Source organism: Knufia obscura, assembly GCF_036327395.1.
Source record: "Knufia obscura strain CCFEE 5817 isolate CBS 148926 chromosome Unknown scaffold_1, whole genome shotgun sequence".
In the NCBI taxonomy this organism is placed as follows: domain Eukaryota; kingdom Fungi; phylum Ascomycota; class Eurotiomycetes; order Chaetothyriales; family Trichomeriaceae; genus Knufia; species Knufia obscura.
In genome coordinates this window covers 371,941-386,168 of record NW_027042687.1, presented here as the reverse complement: position 1 = coordinate 386,168, position 14,228 = coordinate 371,941, and the positions used below count along the sequence as shown (strand labels likewise).

General features: G+C 49.6%; 4 protein-coding genes across 4 annotated transcripts; 2 read left to right on the top strand and 2 right to left on the bottom strand.

The window, feature by feature from the left end:
- Positions 1–92: 92 nt before the first annotated feature.
- Positions 93–3,893, bottom strand: NCR1 (niemann-Pick type C- protein 1; the record flags this gene model as incomplete). The annotated part of the gene is made up of 1 exon (XM_064868600.1): positions 93–3,893. The coding sequence occupies one exon, from the start codon at positions 3,891–3,893 to the stop codon at positions 93–95; it is 3,801 nt and encodes a 1,266-aa protein (XP_064734097.1).
- A 2,042-nt stretch (positions 3,894–5,935) lies between these two features.
- PMZ80_000145 (uncharacterized protein) lies at positions 5,936–6,600 on the bottom strand (the record flags this gene model as incomplete). The annotated part of the gene is made up of 2 exons (XM_064868599.1): positions 5,936–6,531; positions 6,585–6,600. 2 exons carry the CDS (start codon positions 6,598–6,600, stop codon positions 5,936–5,938), a joined length of 612 nt encoding a protein of 203 aa, XP_064734096.1.
- A 958-nt stretch (positions 6,601–7,558) lies between these two features.
- Positions 7,559–12,679, top strand: PAN2 (poly(A)-specific ribonuclease; the record flags this gene model as incomplete). Its single annotated transcript, XM_064868598.1, has 2 exons — positions 7,559–10,657; positions 12,026–12,679. 2 exons carry the CDS (start codon positions 7,559–7,561, stop codon positions 12,677–12,679), a joined length of 3,753 nt encoding a protein of 1,250 aa, XP_064734095.1.
- A 488-nt stretch (positions 12,680–13,167) lies between these two features.
- On the top strand, positions 13,168–13,837 carry RET3 (Golgi-to-ER vesicle coat component; the record flags this gene model as incomplete). Its single annotated transcript, XM_064868597.1, has 2 exons — positions 13,168–13,523; positions 13,594–13,837. 2 exons carry the CDS (start codon positions 13,168–13,170, stop codon positions 13,835–13,837), a joined length of 600 nt encoding a protein of 199 aa, XP_064734094.1.
- Between the last annotated feature and the right edge of the window lie 391 nt (positions 13,838–14,228).

Genomic DNA, 14,228 nt, shown 5'->3' with positions numbered 1-14,228 from the left:
GAAAACACCAAGATAGGCGCAGGAAGGCTCAAGTGAACGAATTTAATTCTTGACTGATGCTAGCTATGTGTTCATGCCAAATCCTTCACCTCTCAGTCCTCATCAGAGTACTCCTCATCCCTCAACAAACTATGATACCTCCTGCTCGCCAAATCTTCCTCAAGCCCACCATCACTCTCCGGATCGATATACCCATCACCACCAAACCACGACAGCGCAACAGGCAAGAACACAAGCGCATGCGAGCTCGCCAGAATCACCAGCCCAAGCCAAATCCTGAAGTAATACACCTCAAAGACCTTGCTTCTTGTGAATGCGAGCACGAAGACACCAAGGAATTTCGTGATCGTAATCCCTGAGAAGACTGAGCCGCCAACATTCACCATTGCAGTCCATGCCCGCATATCCCTTCCTCTGAACCGTGATCGTGCCCGCTCCATGACGTTCTTGGAGGGGAACATGAATGCTCGGCTGATGTGTGCGCAGAATTCGACTGCGATGCCGACGCAGATAACGAGGTTGACGAGGGATAGAGCGTTTAGTGAGACACCGAAGACGGCCATGACACCCATGATATCCACCAAGATCATAATTGTTGTGACGCTTACCACGAGTCCTGTCATGACTGAGCCGAGGAGAAGAGAGGTAAGAATGAAGATCACCACGACTGCGACAGAGAGGAGAGTCGCAGTGAGATGGACGATGGATCGGTACTGATCGAAGAAGACATAATGCTTGCTGTATGGGAAAACATCAATGTTGTGTCGGTCGGAGACATCCTTCGAGATGCGGCGTGCTGCAGCATATGAGTTGATGAGATCATCCTGTGATTGAAGAGGAGTGTGAAAGCTGCGCCAGTGGCTAGCAGGGACGTTCGTGCTGTTCACGTCGAGCACGACTGCCTCTGAGAATGCACCAGCGCCTGCGGTCGGACAATCCGCATCAGGCTTGGCTTCGAGCCACTTCTCAGCTAGCTCAATGAAGCGCTCACCCTCTGGCAAGTTTCTCATTGACAGAGACCATTCGTCTTCTGAAAGGCAGGGCTCAAAGTCATCGGTCACGCAGCAACCACTCGTCGGATTCAGCCACAAGAAGTAGTTGTCGATCCAGCTGGCTGCACCGGCATTGAGGTAGCTGACATCTGGTCGCTTCGCTTCTTGCTCGAGAATCGAGGAAAGTGAATAGACCTCGCATGCTGAGAATCGACCACACGTTTGTTCTTGAGGTGTACGCTGCGTCATGTTCAGGTCTCGTGCGACGAAGTAGACTGGTGGGCCAGATCCAAAATACTCATAGAGATCGTCGAAGTATTGGATCATGTAGCTGTCCGATGGTAGAGCAATTCTCTGATCAAGGCCGAGCTGGATGCGTGGGATCAGAGCAAGAGCTGCAGCGAAAATGGTCACAAAAACCGCCACAACAATCGTCTTGACCTTTTTGTTGAGAAGGGCTGGAGCATATGTCTTCCTGATGTAGCGCTGAAGCATTCCCTCCTCCTCACTACCGAAGAAGTGACCTCCTGGCATACTGACAGAGTTTGCTCGCTTGACCACAATGCATGGTATGCAGTCTGCTCGGAGGCTTTCAACACGTCGCTGATTGAGCGCAAGGACCGAGACAAACATCGTGACTTGCAAAAGCGCATTGATAAGCACAGCTCCTGCAGCATAAGCCGCAAAGTTCTTGACAGCAGGCATGCCCACAAAAGCTCCCATCGCAAAAGCAATAGTTTCTGTAGATGCAGACAGAAGAATACTTGGCCCCATTCTGCCAAGCGCCTTTGCAATGCGATCATCAATCTCTTCGTCTGGATGGCTCACGTTGACTCGTTCGAACTCATGAACGATCAAGAAGATGTTGTCCACACCAACAGCCAATACCAAGAACGGGATGACCTCCGCAATGATGAGGGTGACTTTGACACCTGCAGCTGAGAACAGCCCGACAGAGCCAGAAACAGACATCAACACGATAATGATGCCTATTATACCCAAGGTGAACTTCGACTGCACCAGTGCATTGGCAGGGTTGTTGAGCAGGGATCGCAAACTCATGCTGGTGGAGCCAAGCGCGAGAGAGGCATACAGAAACATGACGACGTAGCTGATGACCACGATCTTAGCGTCAGTGTTCGTAGACTTGTTCAGCTCGTCTTCGAGACTCCTTTCCGTGTTAAACGAGAGCCGCAATCCTCGATCTTTAGCTTCAAGTTGCAACTTTAATAGGCGGTTCTTCAGTGTCTCTTCCCATTCTGCTGCTTTAGCCTCAGCATCCGAGCCAGGCTGGCCATTGTTCACTACCCACGTAATGATCATGGTCTTAGCATCTGTGACCGTGGACGTGTTCTGGAAACCACCAAGAACACGACCTGGTTCAAGGGGGTTGCTGGAAGCTGGCAGACACTCTGTATCGCCATTGTGCTCGGCACAATAGCTAATTGCGTATTCCCAATCGCTAACTTCGTAATTTCCAAACCAACCACTGACAGACTCGACAACGCAGGCGTCGCCTGTTGGGTTGAAGCAGACGTCTTCGAGAGATAGTCTGTTTGGCCTTGATAGCATCCTCGAGATCTCCTCTTCAACGCCAAACCACCAAGTTAGCGTATCCTGATTAAGGACCGAAGCATGGGGAGCAGTGTCATTGACCAGGAATGCTTGCTCTGCTCGGTAAAATGGACCAAAGTTGTCATCAAAGAAAGCCTTCTCCTGGGCAGCATCTGAATCGGGGCTGACCCAAAGCTTGACCGGATCTCTTTCGACTTCAAAGTTGAGCCAGCCCAAGCTCAACAGCCCGATAACAATGATGTTTGTACCGATGGTGATTCCAGGATATCTGGCGCAGAATCGTCCTAACTTGCTGAAAGCTCGATCGAAGATCTGGTTCAGATAGTAATTTCGCTGTGGTCTGTCCAGCAGACCAGCATTGTGTACCAGGTCTCCCTCATCCTCATCGTCACTTGGAGCGGCATCTTGCAGCAACTGTAACCTCTCGCTCTTTCTCTGCTTATGCTTCGCATAGGCAACGTGTCCAGACACGGCAACAATAAGCAGGGCCAATGCGATAGAGTAGATGATGATGACTGCAAAGCTCAGACATGGCAGCCTGCCCACGTAGCAATGCTCGACGTCCTCGACCTTGGGTAGCTCAGGACAAGACGCCGGGCAGTCGACGCATCGACATCTGAACTGTGGATCTTCGTCGTTGCATGCCTTTGCCTTCTCATCGTGCGCCTCCATGCCCTGACCATCCTCTTTCGGCTCCTCAGCGAAGTTTATCTGGAACGGGCTGCCGACGGCAGATTTGTGTCCCAAGAAAGCCAAAAACTGTGTATAATTCTTTGCGCCACCGCCAATGAAGGTCATAGCCTTCCCACCCGTAGCACCGAACTTGACATCCTTGCACGAGTCGTAAAAGCCACTCTGGTAGCCTGCGCTCCAGATGTTGTCAAGCTCAACGACTGTGTCATTACCCTTCCTATTCTTCTCCGTCCCGGTGACGTTGATGAACAAGCTCTGATCGGGCGAACACGTGAATGTACAGAATAGATTGAAGAAGTTTTCTTTGCAAGCTGGACATGACTCGATGATTCCCTGCGCCCGCGCCAGGTTCTTCTTCAATGCCGCAACTTGGTCCTCGTCACAGCAGACGTCCGTGTCCTTCCATTTCGGCCCACATAGCTGCACAAGGTCTTCGCGTACACTATCGGATGGAGAAGTAGCTAGGCCGTTGTCTGCGCAAGGTCGGCCGGGGCTGAAGAAGCCGTTGGGTTCGCATTGGCCTCTGACTGCGCAGCGGCCTGCCTCGTGCTTGGCTGTGGCTTGACCGGCGGATGTAATCGATGGTAGGAGGGAGGAGATGAAGATCGGTGCTGTGTATCGTAGAAAACGCATCTTTGCTCAAATCGGCTATCAATATGCAATAAGGTGCGAAAAGGTCGTGATTCAGAGGAGATACTACCGGTTTAGAGCATCGCCGTCTGTGTAGTGCAACGTAAACGGAATGACAACGAGTGCTGCTGGATATTGTATTGGATCGAAACAGCTGAAATGATCGTGATGATGAGTACCGGCAACGATAGAAGAACTGATCTGAACCTCTGATCAGGCACCTCCGATGTTACAGTACTACGTCATAAGTTTAAATCCAAGTGTCAGTTCAGGGCCAAAGTAGCAACTTTCGTAGGCGTGCTAAATTCTTTATTTAGGTATAAACCTAAGCTACCTAAGGACTAAAAGCGTGGTTTATTACTGTATATAACTTATACTAGGCGAACTTTCTTATATATATTAAGCAGAAAAGTAGATATAAGGCGCTAAAATCTAGTAAAGTCAACTTTCTAGTATCGACCCTATTAATAAGAAGGAATATTAAAATTCTAAATAGCTAAGACTAAACTTAAGTGGCTAGTACGTATATATAAAGAAGAAAAAGTATAAGTATACTTTAATAGTAGGTACTAAATTAAGCTTAAAGACGAAATTTTAGAATCCTAAATTTTAGACTTTAGGCCCTACCTAACTAATTTCAATTAAGAGATTCTAAGTACGCTATATTATACTTTATATATTTAACTACTAGTATAAAGAGGAAAAACGCTGGGTCGTTTACCTAATAAAGTATTTACAGTAATTATAGGAAAAGACGAATTTTCTAAGTTCTATACTTATTCTCAGGCTTAATAAACTAAAAATATAATAAAGTGTAAACAAGACCTTATGATATAGATATATATACTTAGTATAGCTGTAGTACAGGAGGTAGCTATAAAATTTAGGTTTTAGTACCCTCGAAAAAGGTCTAGATTCAAACTTATGATAGTCACTGTATGCAACTTGAAGGCCAGGCGTGTCCATGGGTGTGTTGTGACGAGAGAGCGTCATATGCAGCACGCGGATCACTCCCCAGTTCCTGCTTCGCGGCACACCAACCAACCAAACGACACCCGAGGCGATTACACTGGGCTTATGTCATTAGGGCTTGTCTCTAATGCCTTAGGCAGCACTGTAACGACATCACGCTGTGTCTAGGTACCTACAGTAGCAGGCTAGGTACCTACCGTGACTCGATGCTGTGCCCACGATTTGTCTCATGTCCAACGATGCGAAAAGCTCGACAACGGCATTGCAGCGCCCTGGCTGTCGTGTAGTTACGACAAGCTGCGAGATGATCCATCTCAACAACAATGATTACAGTTGTTTGCTCCTTGAGCTTGTCTAAGAACGCCATGAAGCAACGCGTCGTCTAGCCGTCTGAGCTCCGAGAACCATAGATCATGTCCCAACCCTTCTTTGGTGTTCTCTACAATCTGTTCCGCATTCTACGAGCAAGGAGCACGAAAGTTATAATCAAACGTCTTACCACAGCCACCGAATTATTCTCATCCTCCTTATGCGCCAGCTCAGTATAGCGGGATTGGTCAAGACTAGGAACAATCCATCCTTAGCAGGATCCCCTCGCTGGCAGCCTGCACGGCATCATCATTGAGGATGGCGGCACGGTTGTCTGACGCTGCAACTGTTTCTCGCTAACAGTGCGGCACGAAATGCACATTCACGTTCAGGGTGACTGACCCTCGTGTTCGTGTTTAGCGTTTTGGCCGATATCTGCATACAGCGTAAGAATTCACTCGTGTAGTAGAAATCAAAGGTAGGCTTGTCTTCCCCATCAGGGCCAGGAACAGTATGAGAGTGGTTCAGCTGGAAGTACCCTGCAAAAGAAGACCTCGGGACAGAAGGCAATGGTGTCCGAGTTTGGAAGGATAGATGTGTCCCGTGAAGAAGCTGTTGCATTCGACAGTACAATCGTGGCACACTGTCTTTGTATGGCTGTCTCGGTCAGGAGGATCGTAGTAGTAGGCGCCTGATAGAAACCAAATATTCATTCAATTGGTACTCTATCATCTCGAGTATCGGATCTCCAACCCAATCATTCCTCACGCATACATCCCATCCCACTCTTCCTCCTCATCATCCACCTGCTGATTCTTCTTGATCTCCTCTAACCTCTTCTTTTTCCTCTCCCGCTCCTTCTTCGCCAAATCCACTCTGTCCAACGGACACGTCCCATTCAGCAACAACCACGGCCGTATACACTCTAGATCAAACACATGGCTCTCATGACACGGCAGCCTCACCAATAACGGATATGGATCCTCTCTGAACTCGTTTCCACATATCGGACAGTCCGCATCACTCTTCATCTTCTTGATTGGCACTCTTTCTAGATCCGCGATGTACTCCTCGTCTACGCCCTTTATCTCAGTGGGCGGGTGTTCGGCTGTGGTGAGCAGGTTCGAGATCATGGTCTGAAGGAGGTCGGAGTTGACACTGTCGTTGTCATTGTCTTGTTGCATGGAGCGGAATGCGTCGGCGAGGTGGCGGTAGGCTGCGCTTACGTCGCCTGGGACTGGGACTGCATGTTCGCGGTTGCGGTCTTCTGAGGGCTGGATCTCGGAGATGAGATTGTACAGGGAGGAGTAATCTGGGCGGCGGGGGCGGTCAGTGCGAGGTTCGTCGCGGGCGTGTTCGGCTGGGGCTCTGTTAGCTGACTGAAGTGGTGGTGTCAGAGGTAGGAAGTCGTACTCTCGTAGCTCGCCATCGTGTTGCACAGTGGATCTTAGATGGCTATGCAGTCAGTCGTCTGAAATATCGATTTGTTGAGTTTCGCTAGAGCTGATACTGTAGCTTGTAGAATTGCTGTATGCTTAGGAGGGTCAGTGGTTCAAGGCGGAAGAAGATTGCGTATTCACACGGGCATCGAGTTCGTCCGGTCACTTGTACTCAGCGAGACATACACGATATCATCAGACTTGCATCAACTCAGGTACGCTTGAGTCCAGAGCAGGGGGCACATAGATCGGTGATATCTTCGTGTGAGGCTCGTAGAGGATGTCTCAACGTGGCCCGTCCGAAACACGCAATGGAGCCAAGGACTAAGCGGAAATGGTAGGAAACAACGACCACCTAATCGTGTTCACTGCTCAACCACAAAACACAATCATGCACGCGTAATCGTCTCGAGACCTCATCAAGACAGCATAGCCACGCAATGGCGCCTTCCCAAGCATAGAAATGGTCGCTAATATGCCTCTACTCTCCCATGAATCAGCTCAATAGTATGAGTCGCCCATGGAGGCAGATTGGGATGAAATTACGCGCATTGGCGTTCCCTCGGGACCACCAAGTCCAGGCGTGTTACCTCAACCTTCACCTGCAACCGCAGTAGCCTTTGACGATTCACAAGAGCTGTTATGGATCGGTACAGATCAAGTCAGTCATTGAACCAGTCATAACACCCCACTCGTAGCTAAGATCTCACCTCACAGGGTCGGATCATTTCTTACCACAGTTCGGAGCTTCAGAGGTACACGTCCATAAAAGCGCATCTACGAGAAGGATCGGTGCGCCAGCTCCTGGTCTGCGAGCGTGGCATTCTTTCAATTTCCACTCGAAGCGTACACCTGATCAACAGACGAGGCTTAACACAATGGCATATTTCCGATCCTTCCATGACCGACGTAAGGTGCATGGCTTTTACTGCCTCTCCAAATCTACTTATGGTCGCCGGCTGTCAAAGCACGTTCTACATCATTGATATTGAAAAAGGAAGTATCGTCTCAACCCATGCCGCTCGAGCCAAATATACTCTGCTCAGGAAATGCCGCTATATATGCGCTGCCACCGACGATGGAGTGGTCCATGTTCTGAATGCCACAGATTACTCCCTTGTTCAAAGCTGGAAAGCCCATTCTGGTGCGGTAAACGACATGGATGCCCGACATGACTACCTCGTTACCTGTGGCTTTTCCGTTCGTCAGATGGGCGCTCCGATGGTCGATCCGCTTGCAAACGTCTACGATCTCAAAACACTAAGACCTCTTCCTCCCATCCCTTTCCACGCAGGCGCAGCCTATGTTCGTTTACACCCGAAGTTGTCAACAACAAGCTTTGTCGCATCAAACACTGGACAGATGCAAGTTGTCGACCTCATGAATCCTGTCAACGTTATGCTTAGGCAAGCAAACGTACAGTTTATGCTTGGTATGGAGATTGCTTCTTCAGGTGACGCGGTGGCTTTGAACGATCTTAACGGTTTCATATACCTTTGGGGATCACAGTCGAAGGTGGTCAAATTCAATAACGTGAGTAACGAGACCGAATTTGGCCAACCTCCACCACGAAACCTCCCATCAGTCGACTGGCAGGAACAACCATTGAACACGATCGGCATGCCGTACTACGCGGAGAGACTGCTATCAGCATGGCCGAGCCACATGACGTTCGATGTTGGAGCGTTGCCCTCCGGTCCTGATCCTGCTTTGACTCCGTTTCTGCGGCAAGGTGAACTAGGTCACTACGGTCCGCACATCAATCCAAAGAAATTGCGTAGGTATGAGGTTGAGGATGCACGAGGCGGTAATATGCCGTCTGCTATTGCGGCGCCGAAGTTCCTAAGCGAAAAGGCAAAAGAGTCGCCCGAAAATGTCTCTCTCGCTCAAGCAGATGGCGCAACAGCTGCCATGGCTGGCTTGTTGCTGAATGGCCGAGCACAGACAGAGCAAGAAAGGATGCTCAAATACAGTAACGTCGAGATCAAGTACAGCAGGTTTGGTGTCGATGATTTCGATTTCCAGTTCTACAACAAGACCGACTTCTCTGGATTGGAGACCCACATCAAGAACTCATACCTCAATGCTCTGTTACAACTATACAAGTTCGTTCCTCTGATTCGAAATATTGCTATTCAGCATGCGGCCACGTCTTGTGTCAAACCAAATTGCATGTTGTGCGAGTTTGGCTTTCTCTTCGATATGTTGGAGAAGGCTGGTGGGCAGAATTGTCAAGCTACAAATCTGTTGCATGCTTTTGGCTCGCTTGGCGAAGCAAGAAGTCTGAACCTGCTGGAAAATGTAGCGCTCGCTAATCCCTTGACGCTGTCAAACACAATCCAGTCAGTGAATCGATTTCTGCTAAAGCAGATTTCACACGACTATGCTTCGATGGCAGGCTCATCTGATGGTATGGACGAAATTCTTTCAACTGGAGCACTGGAAGCTATCAGATGCCTGCATTGTGGGAATGTCACAACCAAGCATGGCAGTCTGTACGTACATGATATGCTATATCCAAACATGGAACCAAAGCACAACCCGCGAAGCCACCATTTCAAGTTCAGCAGCATACTGAAAGCAACGATGGAGAGGGAGGTCAAACACCGCGGCTTCTGCAACAAGTGTCGAAGATATCAGCAACTTGCAACCAGAAAATCGATACAGCACCTTCCATTTGTGCTTTTGCTCAACACCGCTCTGATAAATACTGCCATGCATACCTTGTGGGAGAGTCCAGGTTGGCTGCCTACTGAGATTGGCATCATGATGCAGAACAGAGGCATCCACGTGTTCGAGGGTACGGAGCTTGCGACACAGCTGCGCACCAAGGCTTCGAGCATCATTGTGTACGAGCTAGTAGGTTTCGTGGCAGATATCGACACGGCTGAACACCAGCAGCCACATCTAGTCAGCCTGGTAAACGTCGACATCTCGAAGAAGGAAAGTCCGAAGAACAAATGGAGCACAGATTGGTACCTGTTCAACGATTTCTTAGTCTCGTCACTCGAGACGCGAGAAGCACTAAGCTTTGATCGAAACTGGAAAATGCCTAGCGTCCTTGCGTATCAGGTCAAATCAGCTCATGGCAAGGTCGATGACCAATGGAAGGACAATATGGACACAAGCCTGGTACACTCACCCTATTCGATCAATGGTATTGCGTGTACGCCAGAGAATCAGCCTTTGGCAGACGATGAACTGCCAGCTGGTGGGACACCGATTGCACTTGACACAGAATTTGTCGAGCTAGAAAGGGCAGAGATCGATGTCAAAGCTGATGGTACGCAAGAAACAATCCGACCGGCTAAGAATGGACTTGCCCGAGTCAGCGTGCTGCGAGGCAATGGATTAGATGAGGGTAAGCCATTCATCGACGACTACATCACAATCTTCGACACAATTGTCGATTACAAAACACAATACTCAGGCATCAAGCCCGGTGATCTCGACGTGCGGATGTCGCGCCACAACCTGGTACCACTAAAGGTAGCCTACAAGAAGCTCTGGCTCCTGCTCAATCTAGGATGCGTCTTCGTCGGTCATGGTCTGGCATCTGATTTCCGCAAAACCAATATCCATGTTCCGAAGGCACAAACCGTTGATACTCAGAACCTTTATCTCCTACCGGGCAAGAATCGCCGCTTCTCACTGAAATACTTAGCTTGGGCTGTGTTCAAGGAGTACATCCAAGAAGACGCGCCCGAAGACGCAACACAAGCGCAAATCGACGGCCACGACAGCATAGAAGACGCACGTATGGCCCTCCGACTTTGGCGCAAATTTCAAGAATACCAAGATGCCGGTATCGCGGAACAGATGATAGAAGACATTTACAGAAAAGGCAGCAGATTCGGATGGAAGCCACCGAACAAGAGCGCGGGTATCAACTTCGAAGGTGGTATGTATACTGGCAGCGCTGTGCCGAGTGGAAGGAACACACCTGACGCAGGCTCTAATGGGGTCTTGCCTGGGACGCCTGCAAGGTCGGTGTTTGGTAGCCCGGGTTACAGGGGCGCTGCTACGTTGACGCCGGCGAGCGCACTGGTGAGGGATAGTCCGTTGCGATAGTATCCGCGGCATCTTGAGAACGCGGGGAGGAGATGCAGGAGAGCGAAGTCGTTGTTTGATTTTGGAAATGGGAAGGACGCCTAGATCCTTTTGGCGGAGGTAAAAAGGGGGACTCAAACAGCATCAGAAGAAATATCATGCTAACCGACATCGAAGATGATGAGGAGGGATTCAGGACGCCTCAGGCATAGCAGATGAGCATCAACATTGCACATCAACCTAGTATTCGAGTACCCGTACGCTGTTTTCGGTGAATATTGAAAGCATCGTACCATATGTGGCACTGCGCAACGCTCGTTGAGATTTTATTATGCTTATTATGTCTGCACCAAATTGTATTTGTTTTGCGCCTTCCTCGAGGACCATGGCAGATTGCGAGGATCGTGATCATTGAGCTCTCTCCTGCGGCCTCCGCTAAGGACCGTGGTCATCAGCGTCATCCCAGACAGACAGAAGAAAACAAAGTCTTACGTACTATCAGACCCCCGTAAGTTTACCGGTGGGTCCCGGCAGCTATCTCGTAGCTTGCTTGGAAAAGGAGCTGACTAGGCTTTCTTAAGGGGTGTGCCGTCACATGCGGGCCGGCCGACTTGCTGCAATCATGAAGCTAGACTATCTGAAGATAAGACCTCAAAGCTGGTCGCCGAGACCCACCGGTAAACTTACGGGGGTCTGATAGTATACGTACACCACTGATGTGAGAAGTTTAAGGTTCCTTCACAATCGAATTTAGCTCCTCGTTAGCCTTCACTGCCTTATTGATCTACGCCTAGACTGGCTAGCATTGGTCACTATTTCGGTCCCAGTAAGCCAAGACTGGAGACGCGGTGGGCATGCTCCGGGGAAAGTTGATTTGTCGATTGCGTAACGCCTTTCGGTTGGGAGCATGCTTGCGCCTCAATACTGTTTCATGCCCAGAGCCTCACGACCACTCGTTCCATGCTCAGCATGTTTCCTTCTTTCTACACACTCGCTTGAACCGTTGTTACACTACCTGAGACGCCCGGATATCCGCCTCGCCGTTGACACATAGACGAGCTGCTGCGACGAGCCGACGTTTCAGAAGGCGCGAACAAACAACAAATAGCCGTTTCTCCCACACTCGACTGTCGCGGCGATGGACTCAACATCACTAAAGACGAAGATGAAGCCGTCGAATTACTCAGCGAGATCATTCCATGGTGTGCGCACAGTATCCGCGATATCAGCGATAATAGTGACGGGCATACTGGTCTTCTTTTGCATAGAACTCAAGAATGAGAGCTACAAGATACCATGGACATTTCTCATTGTATGTCTCTATATCGAAGCCTGGACCTTATGGTGATACTAACAGTATACTAGGTCCTCGCAGCTTCAATCCTCACACTCATCAGCTTAATCCTCACAACATGCATACACGCCTGTACCCGCCTCAGCCCACTCCTCAACCTAATAATTAACGTCCCCCTCCTCATCATCTGGATCGTCGGCATAGGCATACTAGGCTACAACATCTACGGCATGCTCTCCCGCAGCTGCACAGTCACAAACTGGGGCAACAACGACGGCGTCAACGTCTGCCAGGAATTCAAAGCCCTCTTCTCATTCGCCATCTTCGGCGCACTCGCACAAATCGCGATGGTGGTTGTGGATGTACGAGCGCGCATCGCACAAACGAGAAGCGGACGATACGCGAAGATGAGGGATAGTACGAGTCAGGTGAAGTTGATGCCGTATGATAGCACGCATTCGCATAGGAATAGTGTTAGCAATTCGATTCATGATGCGCCGTATGTAGATCCTACGACGGAGTATAGGGATGAGCCGGGCTGGAGGCCGGGGCAGAGGACGAATACATCGCTGGCTAGTGCGAGGGTGGGCGATTATGGGGATATTGCGGGGGGTCATGGGCAGCAGGCGGTGAGGATGGATGATTATTATCAGCCGCAGGTGCAGCAGACGGGGTATGATGGTGGGTATGGGCAGCAGGGTACTGGGTATGGACATAGTCATTAATATGGTCTGGATGTTCATCGTGAAGTGCCAATAGCAATTTCAGGTCAGGATAGGTATATAGATGGGGAACATGGCAATAGGCTAGCATAGTAAGGCGTTTTGGTGGAATTCTGATTTTGAGATAAGAGATCGGACATAGCGTTCTATACCAGCATGATGACTGAGCAGTTGGCGGTAGCAGCAGCAATAAGACACAATCTATGTGTTTGTGAAGCAACCTTCTCATATTGGACTCGTGCAGTTTTTGACCAAACCCTCCGTCCTCCGAGTCCTTTACTGACCACCTGTTCCGCCAAGCGTCAGCCAATCGGAGTGGGTTTAGGAATTCTAAGGACCAGATCTCAGAGTACAACGAACACCTCCCATCCGCACCCTGCAAATCTCTCTGGTACGCTCGTTCTCCTGCCCATTCGACGTCGCAGTCAAATTCCACAGACACGAGTACCATCTCAACGCCCTCCCATCAAACCCATACCACCTCCACAACCATGGCCCCCAACATGTCCCTCCACAGCGTCCAAGCAATCCTCATCCTCGCCGCCGACGGGCCCCCCGACACATCGCGCATCTTCACAAAATACTACGAACCACCACACACATCCACGACCTTCCCAACCCCAACACAATCCTACAAGACCCTAAAAGAGCAGCGCGCATTCGAAAAGGGCCTCCTCGAGAAAACAGCAAAGCAGACCAGCGATGTAATCCTCTACGACAACAAGGTTGTCCTCTTCAAGATGGAAAGTGATGTTATGCTCTATGTTGTGGGAAACCCGGATGAGAATGAGATATTGCTGTATAATGTTGTGCTTGCGTTGAGGGATTCGTTGAGTATATTGCTTAAGTACGTTACATTACGTTTGCCCTGCTGCGCGATACCATGGGTGTGGAAGATGCTAATAGGTATTACACAGGAACAGCACAGATAAACGCACGATACACGATAACTACGACCTTGTCACGCTGGCTATAGACGAGATCATCGACGATGGGATTGTGCTTGAGACCGACCCGGTGATTGTCGCGAGTAGAGTTAGTAAGGCGCCTGCGCAGGATGCGCCGAATATGAAGAATTTGGATTTGAGTGAGCAGGGTTTGCAGAATCTGTGGGACTTTGGGAAGAAGCAGGGGATTGAGTTTGTGAGGCGGAATTTGTGAGAGGGAAGGATTGTGCTTCGTGTCTGGCGGATAGGGGAGGTGGCCAATTGATTGATGCGTATATGGTGTTCGGAAGCTTGAGGAGCCGGCATAGATCATGCTATTATCAAGCATTGAAGGAGGATTCAGCAAGGAGTTGGGCGTTGCATTGGTAGGTAGAGAGGACAGAACGATACTGACTAGAGATATCGTGCCTGAGGCAGCCGCCCCACACTCGTCTGCGCTGCGGGCTACAGTATCAACAGACGTCATGCAAACGACCATCCAAATCTACGAAGATTCACACAACAGTACCTGAGTACCTCAACGAATTCAATGCTTCCCCTTCTCCTATCTCGTTGCTAACCCTTCTCAACACTCACTTGGCGACAGCAAAAACATCTTACCAATC